General features: G+C 42.1%; 1 protein-coding gene across 2 annotated transcripts in view; it reads left to right on the top strand.

Moving 5' to 3' along the window:
- Positions 1–14,277, top strand: part of CDH2 (cadherin 2) — a 409,683-nt gene that overhangs the window by 16,309 nt on the left and 379,097 nt on the right. The window contains exon 1 of one of the 2 annotated variants that reach the window (XM_063923642.1): positions 2,545–2,628. The exons of the other annotated variant lie outside the window; for it this stretch is intronic. Coding sequence (XP_063779712.1) covers positions 2,551–2,628 — 78 coding nt within the window. The 5' untranslated portion in view covers positions 2,545–2,550. Of the gene's footprint in view, positions 1–2,544; positions 2,629–14,277 lie in introns of those variants that run through there. 2 annotated transcript variants of the gene reach the window in all.

The raw sequence follows: 14,277 nt of genomic DNA, 5'->3' as shown, positions 1-14,277 counted from the left end.
TTCAAAGGAATGAGTCTGGCGGAAGAGAGCCTGTGGAAGCACAGAGTGAAGCTGGTGAGCAAGACGTGAGAACAAGAGGGAGGAGGGCCCTGCTCATAGATCTTATAGTCTAAATGGAAGGGGGTATAAAATTGTAGACATAAGGAGGGAGTCAGTATAATGGGAGCTAAGGGAAGAAAGCAGAAGTGGGAGAATTGGAGGGTGCAAGAAGGTGAGGTAGACCGTGTGGTGACATGGTTAAGTGGTGGACAGATATGCTTTTTTGAACAGGTGGGTTTTCAAAACCCGCTTGAAGCTGTGCAGGCTGAGGGGGAGTCTGATTGTTCGAATGGTGAGGAGCAGCACAGGAGAAATCTTGGATTCTGGAGTGTGGTAACCAGAGGGGAGGAAAGGTGATGGCTACTGGCCAACCCAGAGAGGATCCTGGAAAGGAGTGTGTACAGTATGGAGATGAGGCTGGAGATGTGGAGTTGGAGAGGGCCTTGTATGTGATAGAGAGGAGTAGGAAAAGGATTCTGTAGAAGGGCATAACAGACATGGAAATAATGTGTAAAGAGACATTGGGGAATATTATATATATATGTGGGTGTGTGCATGTGTGTGTGGGGGGTTATGTTTTTCGTTTTTCCAATTGTATACATGTAGTGGGGGGAATTCATTTCAGTGTGAATTGCTGCAGGGTATTTCCAAAATGCCCGACTGCGCACATAGCAGCAGCATCAGTCATCTACGGTAGCCTAAACATTGCAAGTTCTCCTGTGCAATATTACGGGGGAAAGTGGAAGGGGGGGGGGGGGGGGGGGTGAGGCAACACTTGCAATGTAGACAGAACTGTGAATTGTGTCCACCCCCAACTAATTAACTTCTATACTGCCAATAACTATATCTGAATTTACAATTTACAAGCCCTTAAAGGTCAGTTAGCTCTTAGCATGCATACATTTGTCAAAATGATGAAGTTAAACTTCATAATGGTCATACTAGTGTCATACAGTATGTGCCGCTCTCCATAACATGCATGCTACAAAGCTGCTTTTGCCATGTGCAGTACATTGGTGGTCATTCCAAGTTGTTCGCTCTGTAATTTTCTTCGCATCGCAGCGATTTTCCGCTAATTGCGCATGCGCAATGTTCGCACTGCGACTGCGCCAAGTAAATTTGCTATGAAGTTTGGTATTTTACTCACGGTATTACGAGTTTTTTTCTTCGTTCTGGAGATCGGAGTGTGATTGACAGGAAGTGGGTGTTTCTGGGGGGAAACTTGCCGTTTTATGGGAGTGTGTGAAAAAACGCTACCGTTTCTGGGAAAAACGCGGGAGTGGCTGGAGTAACGGGGGAGTGTCTGGGTGAACGCTGGGTGTGTTTGTGACGTCAAACCAGGAACGAAACTGACTGAACTGATCGCAGTGGCAGAGTAAGTATCGAGCTACTCAGAAACTGCAAAGAAATTTCTATTCGCAATTTTGAGAACCTTTCGTTCGCAATTTTGATAAGCGAAGATTCACTCCCAGTAGGCGGCGGCTTAGCGTGTGCAATGCTGCTAAAAGCAGCTTGCGAGCGAACAGCTCGGAATGAGGGCCATTATCTTTAACACCCTAACAGAATGTTCATTTAACTCTTAATGGAATGAATTCATGTTCTGGGCACTAATGGTCCCTTTTTATGACTAACACTCTCTCATTGTAACAACATCCAAGTAGTCACGTACAGAGTATAGCGTGCTCCCATTGCAGTTTATTCTGTAATATATACTGCATGTACGTATATACACTGTGGCCCGGGCACCTTTTGTCATCTCACCGAAGATTAGCGCAAGTGCATAACGCCTGGCGTAATAGCGCACGTCTGCCACTGACATGTGCATAAGCAGCGTGTGAGGATGCGTGTACACCGGCGGCATGTCACTGTGCACCTCACGGCGGAGTACTTGTGTGTTTGGATAGTGTGACAGGAGGGGGAGAGGAGGAGCTGCCAGCCCCCCGGGACTCATCCAGCCAGCGCCTTGTATTGTTATCAGTGTGTGAGGAGGGAGCGGGTGATGCTGGCGGAGTAGTGGACCAGCAGCAGCAGAGAGCAGCAGCCGGGACTCACCGAGGAGGAGGAGGACTGAGCCAGGGCTGCGGCGGCTGGCACACAGCATCCCACGATAGCAGCCGCCCCTGCCGGATCTGTGTCACTCTCCCGTTATCTGCCGGTGGAATACAAGGTGGCAGACAAAAGGCAGAGGATCTCCTCCAATCTATAGCCGGAGCGAGGACGCAGCCGCGGGACTCCTCCCGGGGGGTGGGTGGGAGCTGCAGGAGGATCCTCCGGAAAGCCCCCGATGTGTGTGTGCTGGGCACAGTGTGCAGGGATATTATTTGTATGACCTCCCCCTGTCTCCCCTCTATGTGTGTCGCTGCTGCCGCCGCTTCCCTGTGCTGGGCTACCTCTGTCATATAGGAGCCAGCAGCTGCAGAGAAGAAGAAGAAGCGCCGTGTGGCGCCCGGACACCGTTATCTGTCATTGTGCATCTTTCCTGAAGCCATCGTGCCCCATCCTCAGTACACCATGTGCCGGAGACAGCCCGGAGTGCGCGTCCTGCTGCCGACCCTCCGCATCCTAGCGGCGGCCCTGCTTCTGCACCAGGTGAGCGCCGCATCCATCACACTGGTCCAGGGCCACCAGCCCCGCACACAGCTCGCCCAGCCAGCCAGCAGCAGGACTGTGGCACCCTGATCACTAGCGCTATCTGCATGGCAAGGTACAGCAGGCTTGTGCAGTGCTGGTCAGCCTTGTGTGTCATTAATGTACGGCCTCGTGTCTTCATCCTTATTTTGTGTGTGTGTGTGTGTGTGTGTGTGTGAAAGAGAGAGAATTAGCATGCAGGTTTGTGCACTGATCACTAGTTGTATGACTGTTGTGCAGGCTTAGGCTCTACTGATCACTATGTGCAAGTGCAGCACCCTGGATGTGCTGCAGTGAGCTGCCCGGCTATGTCCATGTAACCCTTAGATTGCCTGCAGATCCCACAGGCCTCTTGAGGTCAGTAACTTGCAATGAGCACGATTTGTCCCAGAGGTACTGCCTTCCATCTCACACACACCTGCCTTTAGCATCACACTGTTGGGTTAAATCATCTTTTTGTATTTCCACTATAAGTGCTCTCTTGTAGAAATCTTTCTATAACCAGACATCCAGGGAGAGAAATGCATGTACTCTCTATGTACGTCTGGAGTTTCTCTCACGCTGCTATGTGTCTACCTTCAGGCTGATTTTATTAATTTAACATTTTGTACATTTATTAATGTTCTGGTTTCGGTGCACTGTCATGGTGAATGGGTTATGGTTTTGCCGTTTCTCATTTCAAATGAACATGTAAACTGGGTTAGAGCGTCAGAGTTGGATCATGCATCCCTGATCGCCAGGACATACTATACAGGGTGCAGAGAGAGTCTGGCCCAGGCAGTAAAGGTGTGAATATGATACCAGGTGTTGTATGTCCTGCTGGAAGCTGCCTGCTTTCCTTATTCCACTCAAGATTTACATTATTTCCTGAATAGCCATTGCAATTGAAATTGGAGCTTGGCTGCTCATATCTTATATGGCTGAGGACCACCACTCAGTACTTCATGTGTATGACTCATTTATTAGTGAAGAAGAGTACCACCTCATAAACCTGTCAGGTAGCCAAACACCAGAAGTGCCCTTGTGTCACCATGGCAATTGAAGGAATTACAACACAATCTGTTTTAGCTGCCTCCAGGGGTACATGTGCCTGCAGTGCACATATAAGCATCCTTGATAGCCACCTTCTGAGTGTCACATTACAAACATAAAAAGGTCAAACTGATGCCATTCCTAAAATCCTAACTTACAAGAGCAAATGAATAATGGGTTAACATTATGGCTGTTGGCAACTGCTGCACAGATGGTGCAGATCATTATTGCTTAATACTAGTTGCAAAGGGTAGAAGATAGATTCTCAGTCTATCTAACTCCCTCACCTTCTCATTGCTTGCTTTCTTCACATCACTGGGTAAAAATGGAAACTAGCTTTGCTTGTCTTTCCTCTTTCTTGTACCTGAGTACAACATGATGTATATTTGTGGAACATAGAAGTTCCCATGACTAAGATGGTCTTTCACAATTATATGGGGTGGAGGTACAAAGGCTAACTGACTACCTCTTTGTGTGGCAGGCATGTTTAGTAGGGAAGAATTTCTTTGTGTGATTTTACTTGGTAACAATAAGGTAGTGGGAGTGGTATCTCGACAGACATTTACCCTCCCCTCATCAAGTGGTCTATTATTTATTACAGCTTCTCTTGTTTTCTTTTTTTGTCTAATTTATGTATATACATTTTTATTGCTCTTCCTTTGAACTCATTCTTTTTAACATTGCTTTTTTCTGGACTATTTTATCTTTAGTTATTACCTCAGTATATCTGCTCTCCTTTGTGTTATCTTCAATCTCTTTCACTTTCTTCCTAACCTTATTTTGCTTTTGTGTTCAATGCTTATTTCACTTCAGTTCGTGTTTCTTTGCTGAGTACTGTCCATGGTGTTTAAACTGGAGCCAGCAGAGCCGTAGGGATTACTTATAGTCTGCCTCCAGGTTTTACAGTCTGTAAGCCATAATGTGCTGACTGGCTTCCTGCTTTTATGCTCTCTTCACATTGTGTTTCTGCAAAATGAGAGTGATAGAAGAAGTCACAGAAGTCACCCATGTCTCTCTAAGGAGATGACCGTAATTCACAGACTACCCTTGGCTTCTCATTTGAGGTGTACGCTAACCCTAGACATTCCCCAAATGAGAAGTGATTTAAACAAGACACTGTAACCACATATTCCTCAATGAGAAGTCACTAAGCTAACCCACTAACCCCAGCTATTTCCCATATGAGAAGTGAATAAACTTTTTTACTCTTGACTGCAGTACCGAACATGATATATGTGTTCAGCGTTGTGTCCTGTTTCATCTGCTACATGAACTCTGTTTTACTTTTTCTCTGAGTTTCTACAATATAAGATTCACAGGAATCTTGTTTTCGTTTTGCGTCCATATTTCTTTGACAATGACTACAGTAATTACCACATAACAGCATATAAACGAACGCGTTTGTGTTTTATTGGGATGAAAGGCAACTGTTTTGACTTTTTGTTGTTGTGTTCTAGGTTAGCCAGTGGACTGAGGCTGGGTATTTTGTTAGGCCCCACTGTTCAAATAGGCATATTTTCTCTGCCCACTATAGGAAAATGTTGATTTATTGGTCATTCCTCTCTGTAGTGCATAGTGTGTTATTGTTTGCGCTCTTCAGAATGGTTATTTCCCTTGATGAGTGATGTATTTAGCAGGCATATAAAAAAGACAACGGGTGTTTTGCGAATTGGACGTAGTTGAACACTATACAATATTTGCATCTTTATTGCATGATAGTAGATTGGGATACAAGTCAGGCTGAATTTGATAAGGAATACAATAAATGTGTATTAAATAAGAAATGACATGCACTCTTGAGTATGTGACATTTTATTTCTGTGGATTTAATGTGAGAAGGTGACAGCTTGTTGGGAGATTTTAGATAAGCTCTTATGCTGGGTAAGTTTAACATTTGAAGCCGGGGAATAGGCTTGTGTTTCAGCAGTATCTAGCCATCTGTAATGTTACAGCTGTGGAATTTCATTTTCTTTCAGTGTTTTTCTGCTCGTAATGACGTGTTTTAAAACTGTTTTCATTGCATATTGATCATTTATCTTACTATTTTGTTATGATGCCTTCAGTGAATAATACTTTGGGATCTAAGCTTTACAGATAACCGAGAAATTAATGGTAAAATAAAAATATTTTTTTAACCACTTATGATATGAATTGGACTACTCATCTATTAAAGATTATACTTTATATACTTAAAAATACATTTTAGTCTTTTACACAACAATGTCATAACAATAAAAAAAAAACAACAGATATAGTGGACTTTCATATACAGCTATAATACCTTGTGCATGATTATACAGAGAAGAGCTTGTGAATGCAGTTATATCTTCTGCAGTAGTTTAGTAAGATTACAGTGTGTCTGTGTTTGTGCTTGTACATGTACACTGTAAATATCTATCTATCTATCTATCTATCTATCTATCTATCTATCTATCTATCTATCTATCTATCTATCTATCTATCTATCTATCTATCTTGTCCAATAATTTACTTGTCTAATGATGATAAAACATAATTTCATCCCTAGAAAAATGTACGTTGTTTTATTTTGCATAGATGTGATAAACACCTGCATCTAACAGTGACTACACATTATCTGAGAATCACACGTTCACAGCACCTGCCTTTGATACAAACATGTAGCACCTTCATTTGAATCTGAGGTTGTTTTGTTGCATGTCACATTTAACCATACTGGCACCTTCCTGTTTCCTTCTCAATGTAAAAGACAGAGGTGCAATTGAATGCACAGCCCTAGCATTACCGATTACACCATATTCTTATTAATCATAATTATATGTTTACAGTGCTTGGCTGACTGTTCGTACACAAACGCATTGCATGCTAGGAGCCAGATCGCATGTATCCAATACACTATCAACATTTTTATTTTTTATATAGTAATCAGATTCTGTAACGTACATGCTTGGGGTTGGATAGTCACAAAGAATATATATTTGTAGATTGATAAATGACCTATATTAATGAAGGAAACATACACTGTCTTTATATCCTTTAATTCAGCTTTATTTTTAACTCATTCTGTAATAGATTTAGTTTTCTTCATGTTTTTATTTATTCATTTGAGTATTTTCCAGTATAGACCAGTGTCTCTAGGGAATCACTAATTAACTTTTGAATGCAGAATCTTTCAAACATGGATGTAACTTGTTTTATTATGTAGCAGGAGTCACACATAACAAATCATATTTAAAATAAAATCAGTAAGGGTTTGTGTACACAAATATTTGTCGATGTTTCTGTAGTGGATACCAGAGGTTGGCCGCAGACACAAAGGGATTATTGATCCATATGGAGTAGCAGTCAGTCATGTACGCAGGCTTCCTAGCAAATCACACTACAAAACCTGAATGCAAATACACAGGGCTTGCAATCTATTGCATTAAGGGTCCGTAGTGTGTTTTAACCTGAAGCCCATGTGCACTTGAATGCATAGGGATCAACAGTCCCTTCCTCTGTCTGGGTACCACCTCTGCTTACTGCCAAACAAACACAATGCATGATGGGTAATTGAGAGATGAGGAACCCAAAACCTAATCACTTTCAGTGAACACATCTGCAGAAAGCCTTAAAGCCCACATTTACATTGACAGCTGTCATTTAAGATAGTGTGTTCTTATTTTTTTTAGTTTTGTTTTGTGCAACTGATGTTACTTGTAGGCTCTTGAAAATGCAGAAATAGTACATAAAGGGGTAAATGTATGTAGCAGTGATAAGAGTGGAGAAGTGAGCCAGTAGAGAATGCCCATGACAACCAATCAGCATTGAAGTAACATTTATAATTTGCATACCATAAAATTATACAGAGCAGCTGATTGGTTGTCATCGGTAGCTTCTCCACAGGTTCACTTCTCCTCTCTTATCACTGCTTCATACATTTACCCCAGTGACTCCAGAACAGAATGTGAGTTATAGTAATGCCCTGAAAAATTGTGATACATTAAAATAACATACAGTATAGGAAAAGAATATTCTGTAAATGTGAGTGATTTGGTTAGTGCATATGACCAGACTGTCACATGGCTGTGCCATCCCTACTAGCTGTTTCATACACATGCTTGTCTTCAGGAACCATACAAGCACATCTATCTGCAAACATTTACAGTATTTTATAAGTGCCCAGCGCTAACATTTTCTCATTTCCTTCCTCACTGTGCATTTTAGAGATGTAAGTTTTTCGTAAAGCTCATCTTTATTGGATGGTGTTGCCTTTCTGCAACAATAGACAAGTTTAGTCACGATAGATGGTAGATAGATTAGATAGATAGATAGATAGATAGATAGATAGATAGATAAAAGAAGAAGAAGAAGAAGAAGAAAACGCATGTTAGACTGTTTTTTGTGTGTACCATATAGAGGAAGAAAGCAGTGATGGTAAAATCTAAGCTTTCTTTTGTCATCCTAAATACTTGGGGGGAAAGTATGTTAAATGTAAGTGAAAGGGCATTGTAAGGTTGTCTGCATTCTGGGTTAAGGTCTTGCTCTGGAGATTTCCATGGTGATGCTAGCAGGGGAGGAGAACTGCAGCTTTTAGTTTCTGTGGCACAGAGAACAATGCATTCCAACATCTAATCTATTAGGTTCTTTGTGCCATTTGCCATAATCTGCACTGCTTTGTATTTGTTTAATCATGAGCTACAGTATAAGGTTAGGGGAGCTATCTATGAACAAAGTGGTATAGGTTTTTTTTTCTTTTTTTTCTTGTAATATATAATATTATGGTCATATTTCTTATGTGAATTAGTGCACCCCTCCCTGTGAAACTTTATATTCTACACCAGAGGCTTCCCAACTTTTTTGAATCACGGCGCTGAGAGTATCAGAATAAATTAACGGCACACCTAGGTCAATAGTTTCTTATTCAGAAATTTAGAAAGAAATATTAAATTAAGTAAATTGTGTTTATATGTCATCCTTAGGCTCAGTTGTGTGGGAGGGACAGGATTTGCTTCTGTTTGTCCACATATTTTATGATTGACAGCCATAAGCACTGGTTATGCCTTTTACATTGACCATAAATAATCTGAATTGGTCCTGGGCCACCAATCCAGGGTGCCTAGGCACACAGATTGAGAACCATTGTTCTACACTATACATTTTGAATTGCTGTTGTATCCATTCGCGGAAGTGGAACTTAAAAAAAATGGAACTCAGTGTTTGCGAAAATATGGTTGTCTTTGATAGAGATGGCAATAAGATAGATGTGTGAATGTGGGTGGACAGACACATAGAAAATCACATGCTCACAACCCTCCACTCCCATTGTTGCATACAAATCTTGAGTCATGAACATGAGTTTTAAATGCACAGAGTCTGATCTATTTTACCTTTTGGAAAAGCCTAAGGGGTATATTTATCATTTATCGGGTTTATACCCAGTAATTTAAATTACTTATCGCTGAAATACGCAATATGAAATTAACATTTGCACGGATGTACTGTATTAATAACCGTATGCAGGGACAGGGGTTCAGAAAGGAGCCTTCCCCTGCGATGTGTTAGGGACTACTGACCATGTATGTGTGGCGGGCATTGGTGGGAAGGAACCTGCTCATGGTAAGCCTTGCAGAATGTAGCCATAGGCTATAGTGGCTTACACAAGCTGTGGGGGCCAAAGTCAGGAATACTTTGCATTTGGAAGCTTGGTAAATCTGACAGCATCATATCCCCCATAGAAATCTAAATGAGCTGTGACTGCTGTCGGAAATGGAGGGACCGTGGCAGAAATGGAAATATCTGCTGTGGTCCCTCCATGGTACATTTGGTGCTTTTGGGGTATATGCCACAAATATTGAATGATAAATAGGCACCTTAATATGAAAGCGATGAAGTCATATAGGTGCATTTATCTATCTATCTATCTATCTATCTATCTATCTATCTGTCTGTCTGTCTGTCTGTCTGTCTGTCTGTCTGTCTGCCTGTCTGTCTGTCTATCTATCTGTAGTCCTGTACACACTGGGCGACAACGAAGGACGATATGAACGATAACAATTTTTTTTTGCAAGATCTATCGTTCATATTGTCCAGTGTGTATGGATGAATGATGAACGAGGCGTAAACCCGCGGTCATTCTCGTTCATCCATGACCTACCCAACCTGCAGCTCAATGTTAACTATATTGTTGAGCTGCATGTACGGGGAATGCGGGGGATGACGTCACTGAACGATATCGTTTATCGATATCGTTTAGTGTGTATGCACTGGCGATCTCCCCTAATTGCAATCAGCGATATAGCGCTGATTGCTAACTAGGAGAGGTCGCCCAGTGTGTACCCGGCTTATCACTTTTATATGTATCAATCCATCTGATCCAGATGGATAAATTAAAAGATAAGGAGACATTATATTTATATAGCACACAAATGTTAGACAGCATTCAATCATTCACATCAATCCCTGCCCCAGTGGAGGCCACTATCTATTTTCCCTACCACATGTACACACACACACACACACACACACACACACACACACACACACACACACACACACACACTTAAGTTATTTTTTTGTCAGCCGCCAAATAATTTACCAGTATGTAGAGATTACTAGGAATTGAACTCATGACTTTAGTGCTATGCCAATCACTGTGCCAACCGCTCTGCACACCAGCTAACATTACTGTACATCTGACTTTTAGGCGATGGATTTCACCGATATGGGTGCTCCAATTTCCTCCCTTGGACCACAACTTGTGTTTTTATTTATGTGACTTTATTACCTAGGAAATTTATGGCTGATTCAATTCTGCCTGGATTGAATAGCGCCGGGAATTAGCTCCCGGTGCTAATCAATTCAGTGCAGGGTCATGTCGGGGAAGGCCGGTTCTCGTGGACTAAACGGGGTGTTTTGCAGCGAGAAAGGGCATTCTCCATCTAAAGTGCCCGGCGAGATGCTGTTTCACCCGTGCTAAGGGCAGATCTCAGCATCACGCCAGCACTTTTGTCGGATTTCTGCTCACGAGTGATGCGAGAAAAAATACTCTCATCAGGAGTCACAACGCGCTGAATTGAATAGCACCGGGAGCTAATTCCCGGCGCTATTCAATCCTCACTGAATTGAATCGAGCCCTTTTCGGCCAGGTGTAAACTCCAACTCGGCCATTGATCATTGATTCATTCAATTAAATTAATCAATACATGGCACCATACAATATTATATATACATATATATATTTTCTTTTTTCTTTTCTTATTTACTGAATATAGACCAATCTCACCTGAAAATGAAGATATAGGGGCCCATTTATCAATGATCGCATATGCAATGCAATCCTGGGTGCTAATATTGTGCCTATCGGGTGACTGTATCACCTGGCACACGCAGGGACAGGGGCTCCGAAAGGAGCCTTCCCAGCTATGCACTGAGTGAGTTGTTGGGGCCACAGTGCAGTTGCAGTCAAAGTGACAGCCATGCACAGGGGACATTTCCTGGGCTAACCCTGCCGGAACTACATCCCTCCAAGTGTGGCCCATAGGCTACAATAGGCTACAGCAATCAGAAGATTGCAGCAGCAGCGGGAGCCAATATCGGGAATGTGAAGCATTCCCAATATTGATACATTGGGCAGTATCGCATCCTCTATAGAAACTTACCGGGATGCTGCTGCGGTGGCAGTGGAGGGGCCGCGATACCTGCTGCGATCCCTTCTCCTTACATTGGGGGGATACCTAATGTTTTTGGCTAGTCCCCGTAAGACGTGTGTTTTCGTGGACAGGGCGGCAAATATTATATGATAAATGGGCCCTATAGTACCTTTAAAAAAAAGAAATATAATAAGGAGGACCAGTGCACATGTGTGTTTAGTGTTAAAAACATGTACAGTAAATGCAGATTACAGCTCTTGAGTGAGAAATAGGCATTCAGTGCCATAATGGGCATATGCGGTAGTCTCACTCAGTGCATTAAAAAATTGAAGTACAGTATCAGAAGTTGATAACAATCAAATGAATAAAGTATATTTTGGACATGTGAGGTCTGTTGGGTGTTTCCTTATTGGTACATAGTTTTAAGAAACGATGGTTCATTTCTGTAAACTTTTACTTAGCATGGATTTAAATCAACACCACAATATTAAAATTTGATAACATGTTAAACACCTTGGGGTCGATTCAATTCACCAACAGTTGAATAGCGCCGGGAATTAGCTCCCGGCGCTATTCAATTCAGCTCAAGTTAAGTCGGCGAATGCCCGTTCTCGCGGACTTAACAGGTTGATTTGTCGGGAGAAAGGGCATTCTCCGACTTAACTCCCCGCCGCGATGCTAATTCCCGTCAGAATCAGCCTCGCGCCGTCGCCCGGCAGCACTTTTGTTGGATTTCTTCTATCATCCCCCGGGGGTGAGAGAAGAATTCCCGACAATTGAGTGTCACTTGGCGCTGTATTGAATAGCGCCGGGAGCTAATTCCCGGCGCTATTCAACTGTCGGTGAATTGAATCGACCCCCTTGTTTATTACAAGCATGTGTGAAATTATAGATATGTGCTGTGGGGAACATTGGCTGTATGTAGTTTAGGTATAGTGATTTTTGTGAAAATAAATGTACCATTGTGTAGTTTTTCAGATTCTCCCATTCTTCCCTTGAATGTGTAAAATATGTATGGGGACAGATTTCGACCCTGGCATCCCTATGAACTATGTGTAATAACTTTAAGTGTCTGTGCTATTCTATATTTCTGCCTATTGTATGCATCGTAGGGTAAAGTTTTTCACACCATATATATTAGGGTGTATCAAACGCCCCGACATTCGGAATGCTTGCTGTCCCTATTCTTAAAATGTACCTTTTTAGCATAGAAACAACTGTGCAAATTTTTTTTTGATGTGCGATTTGACTTAGGTGGTCCACCTCCGCACCCAAAAATTGTCTGTATTGTATTGTATTGTACTGTACTGTATTGTATTATACAAAACAACTAACTTTAGCAAAACGAAGCCAACTTTTGTATGTGTGCCATGAATGTGTGTCTTACATTGATTTAAGAACATAAGAACATAACAAAGAAAGGGAACAGCATGAAGCCTCATGGGCCTATCGTGGCTGTTCCCGTCCAAATAATTAATCATTAATCAAATCATTAATCAAATCATTATTTCTTTTTCAGATAAAATAAATAGAAATTTATAGAAATAAATAGAAATAAAGGGGGTCATTCCGAGTTGTTCACTCGCAAGCTGCTTTTAGCAGCTTTGCACACGCTAAGCCGCCGCCTACTGGGAGTGAATCTTAGCTTAGCAAAATTGCGAACGAAAGATTCGCAATATTGCGATAAGACATCTCTGTGCAGTTTCTGAGTAGCTCGAGACTTACTCGGCATCTGCGATCAGTTCAGTGCTTGTCGTTCCTGGTTTGACGTCATAAACACACCCAGCGTTCGCCCAGACACTCCTCCGTTTCTCCAGCCACTCCCGCGTTTTTCCCAGAAACTGTAGCGTTTTTTCACACACTCCCATAAAACGGCCATTTTCCGCCCAGAAACACCCACTTCCTGTCAATCACATTACGATCACCAGAACGAGGAAAAATCTGTGAGTAAAATTCCTAACTGCATAGCAAATTTACTTGGCGCAGTCGCAGTGCGGACATTGCGCATGCGCACTAAGCGGAAAATCGCTGCGATGCGAATAAATTTACCGAGCGAACAACTCGGAATGACTCCCCAAATAAAATAAATATAAAAATAGAAATTAATAGAAATCTTTAATCTTCAGGGGCATGGTGGGCCACATAAATATCATCTCAGATTCTTCAAAATTGGTATGCAATATATCCTTAACAATCAAAAAAATGTAACATGGGGACAAATCATTTTTCTTACTTTTAAAAATTCATGGGGCGTTTGATGCACCCTAATATATATCATCAGTTTACATCACACTTTAATGTAAGAACTCATTCCAATTACAGGAGGTGCTTTTGTAACATTGTCGAGTAGTATATTTACGTAGCAGGCTGCTACCACTGGTGGATCATTAGCAGCATGTGTCCTTGTAGCCCTATCATTAGTGTACAAGCCATGTCATTTCACTATCACAGGACAGACAACTGATCTCTGTAGCACTGTTCACAATATTGGCCCTCATTCCGAGTTGATCGGTCGGTATTTTTCATCGCATCGCAATGAAAATCCGCTTAGTACGCATGCGCAATATTCGCACTGCGACTGCGCCAAGTAATTTAACAATGAAGATAGTATTTTTACTCACGGCTTTTTCATCGCTCCGGCGATCGTAATGTGATTGACAGGAAATGGGTGTTACTGGGCGGAAACACGGCGTTTTATGGGCGTGTGGATGAAAACGCTACCGTTTCCGGAAAAAACGCAGGAGTGGCTGGAGAAACGGAGGAGTGGCTGGGCGAACGCTGGGTGTGTTTGTGACGTCAAACCAGGAACGACAAGCACTGAACTGATCGCACAGGCAGAGTAAGGTTGAAGTTACTCAGAAACTGCAAAGTAGTTTGTAATCGCAATATTGCGAATACATCGGTCGCAATTTTAAGAAGCTAAGATACACTCCCAGTAGGCGTAGGCTTAGCGTGTGTAACTCTGCTA

This window comes from Pseudophryne corroboree, chromosome 5 (assembly GCF_028390025.1).
Source record: "Pseudophryne corroboree isolate aPseCor3 chromosome 5, aPseCor3.hap2, whole genome shotgun sequence".
In the NCBI taxonomy this organism is placed as follows: Eukaryota; Metazoa; Chordata; class Amphibia; order Anura; family Myobatrachidae; genus Pseudophryne; species Pseudophryne corroboree.
This window is presented reverse-complemented; position numbering and strand designations above follow the sequence as displayed.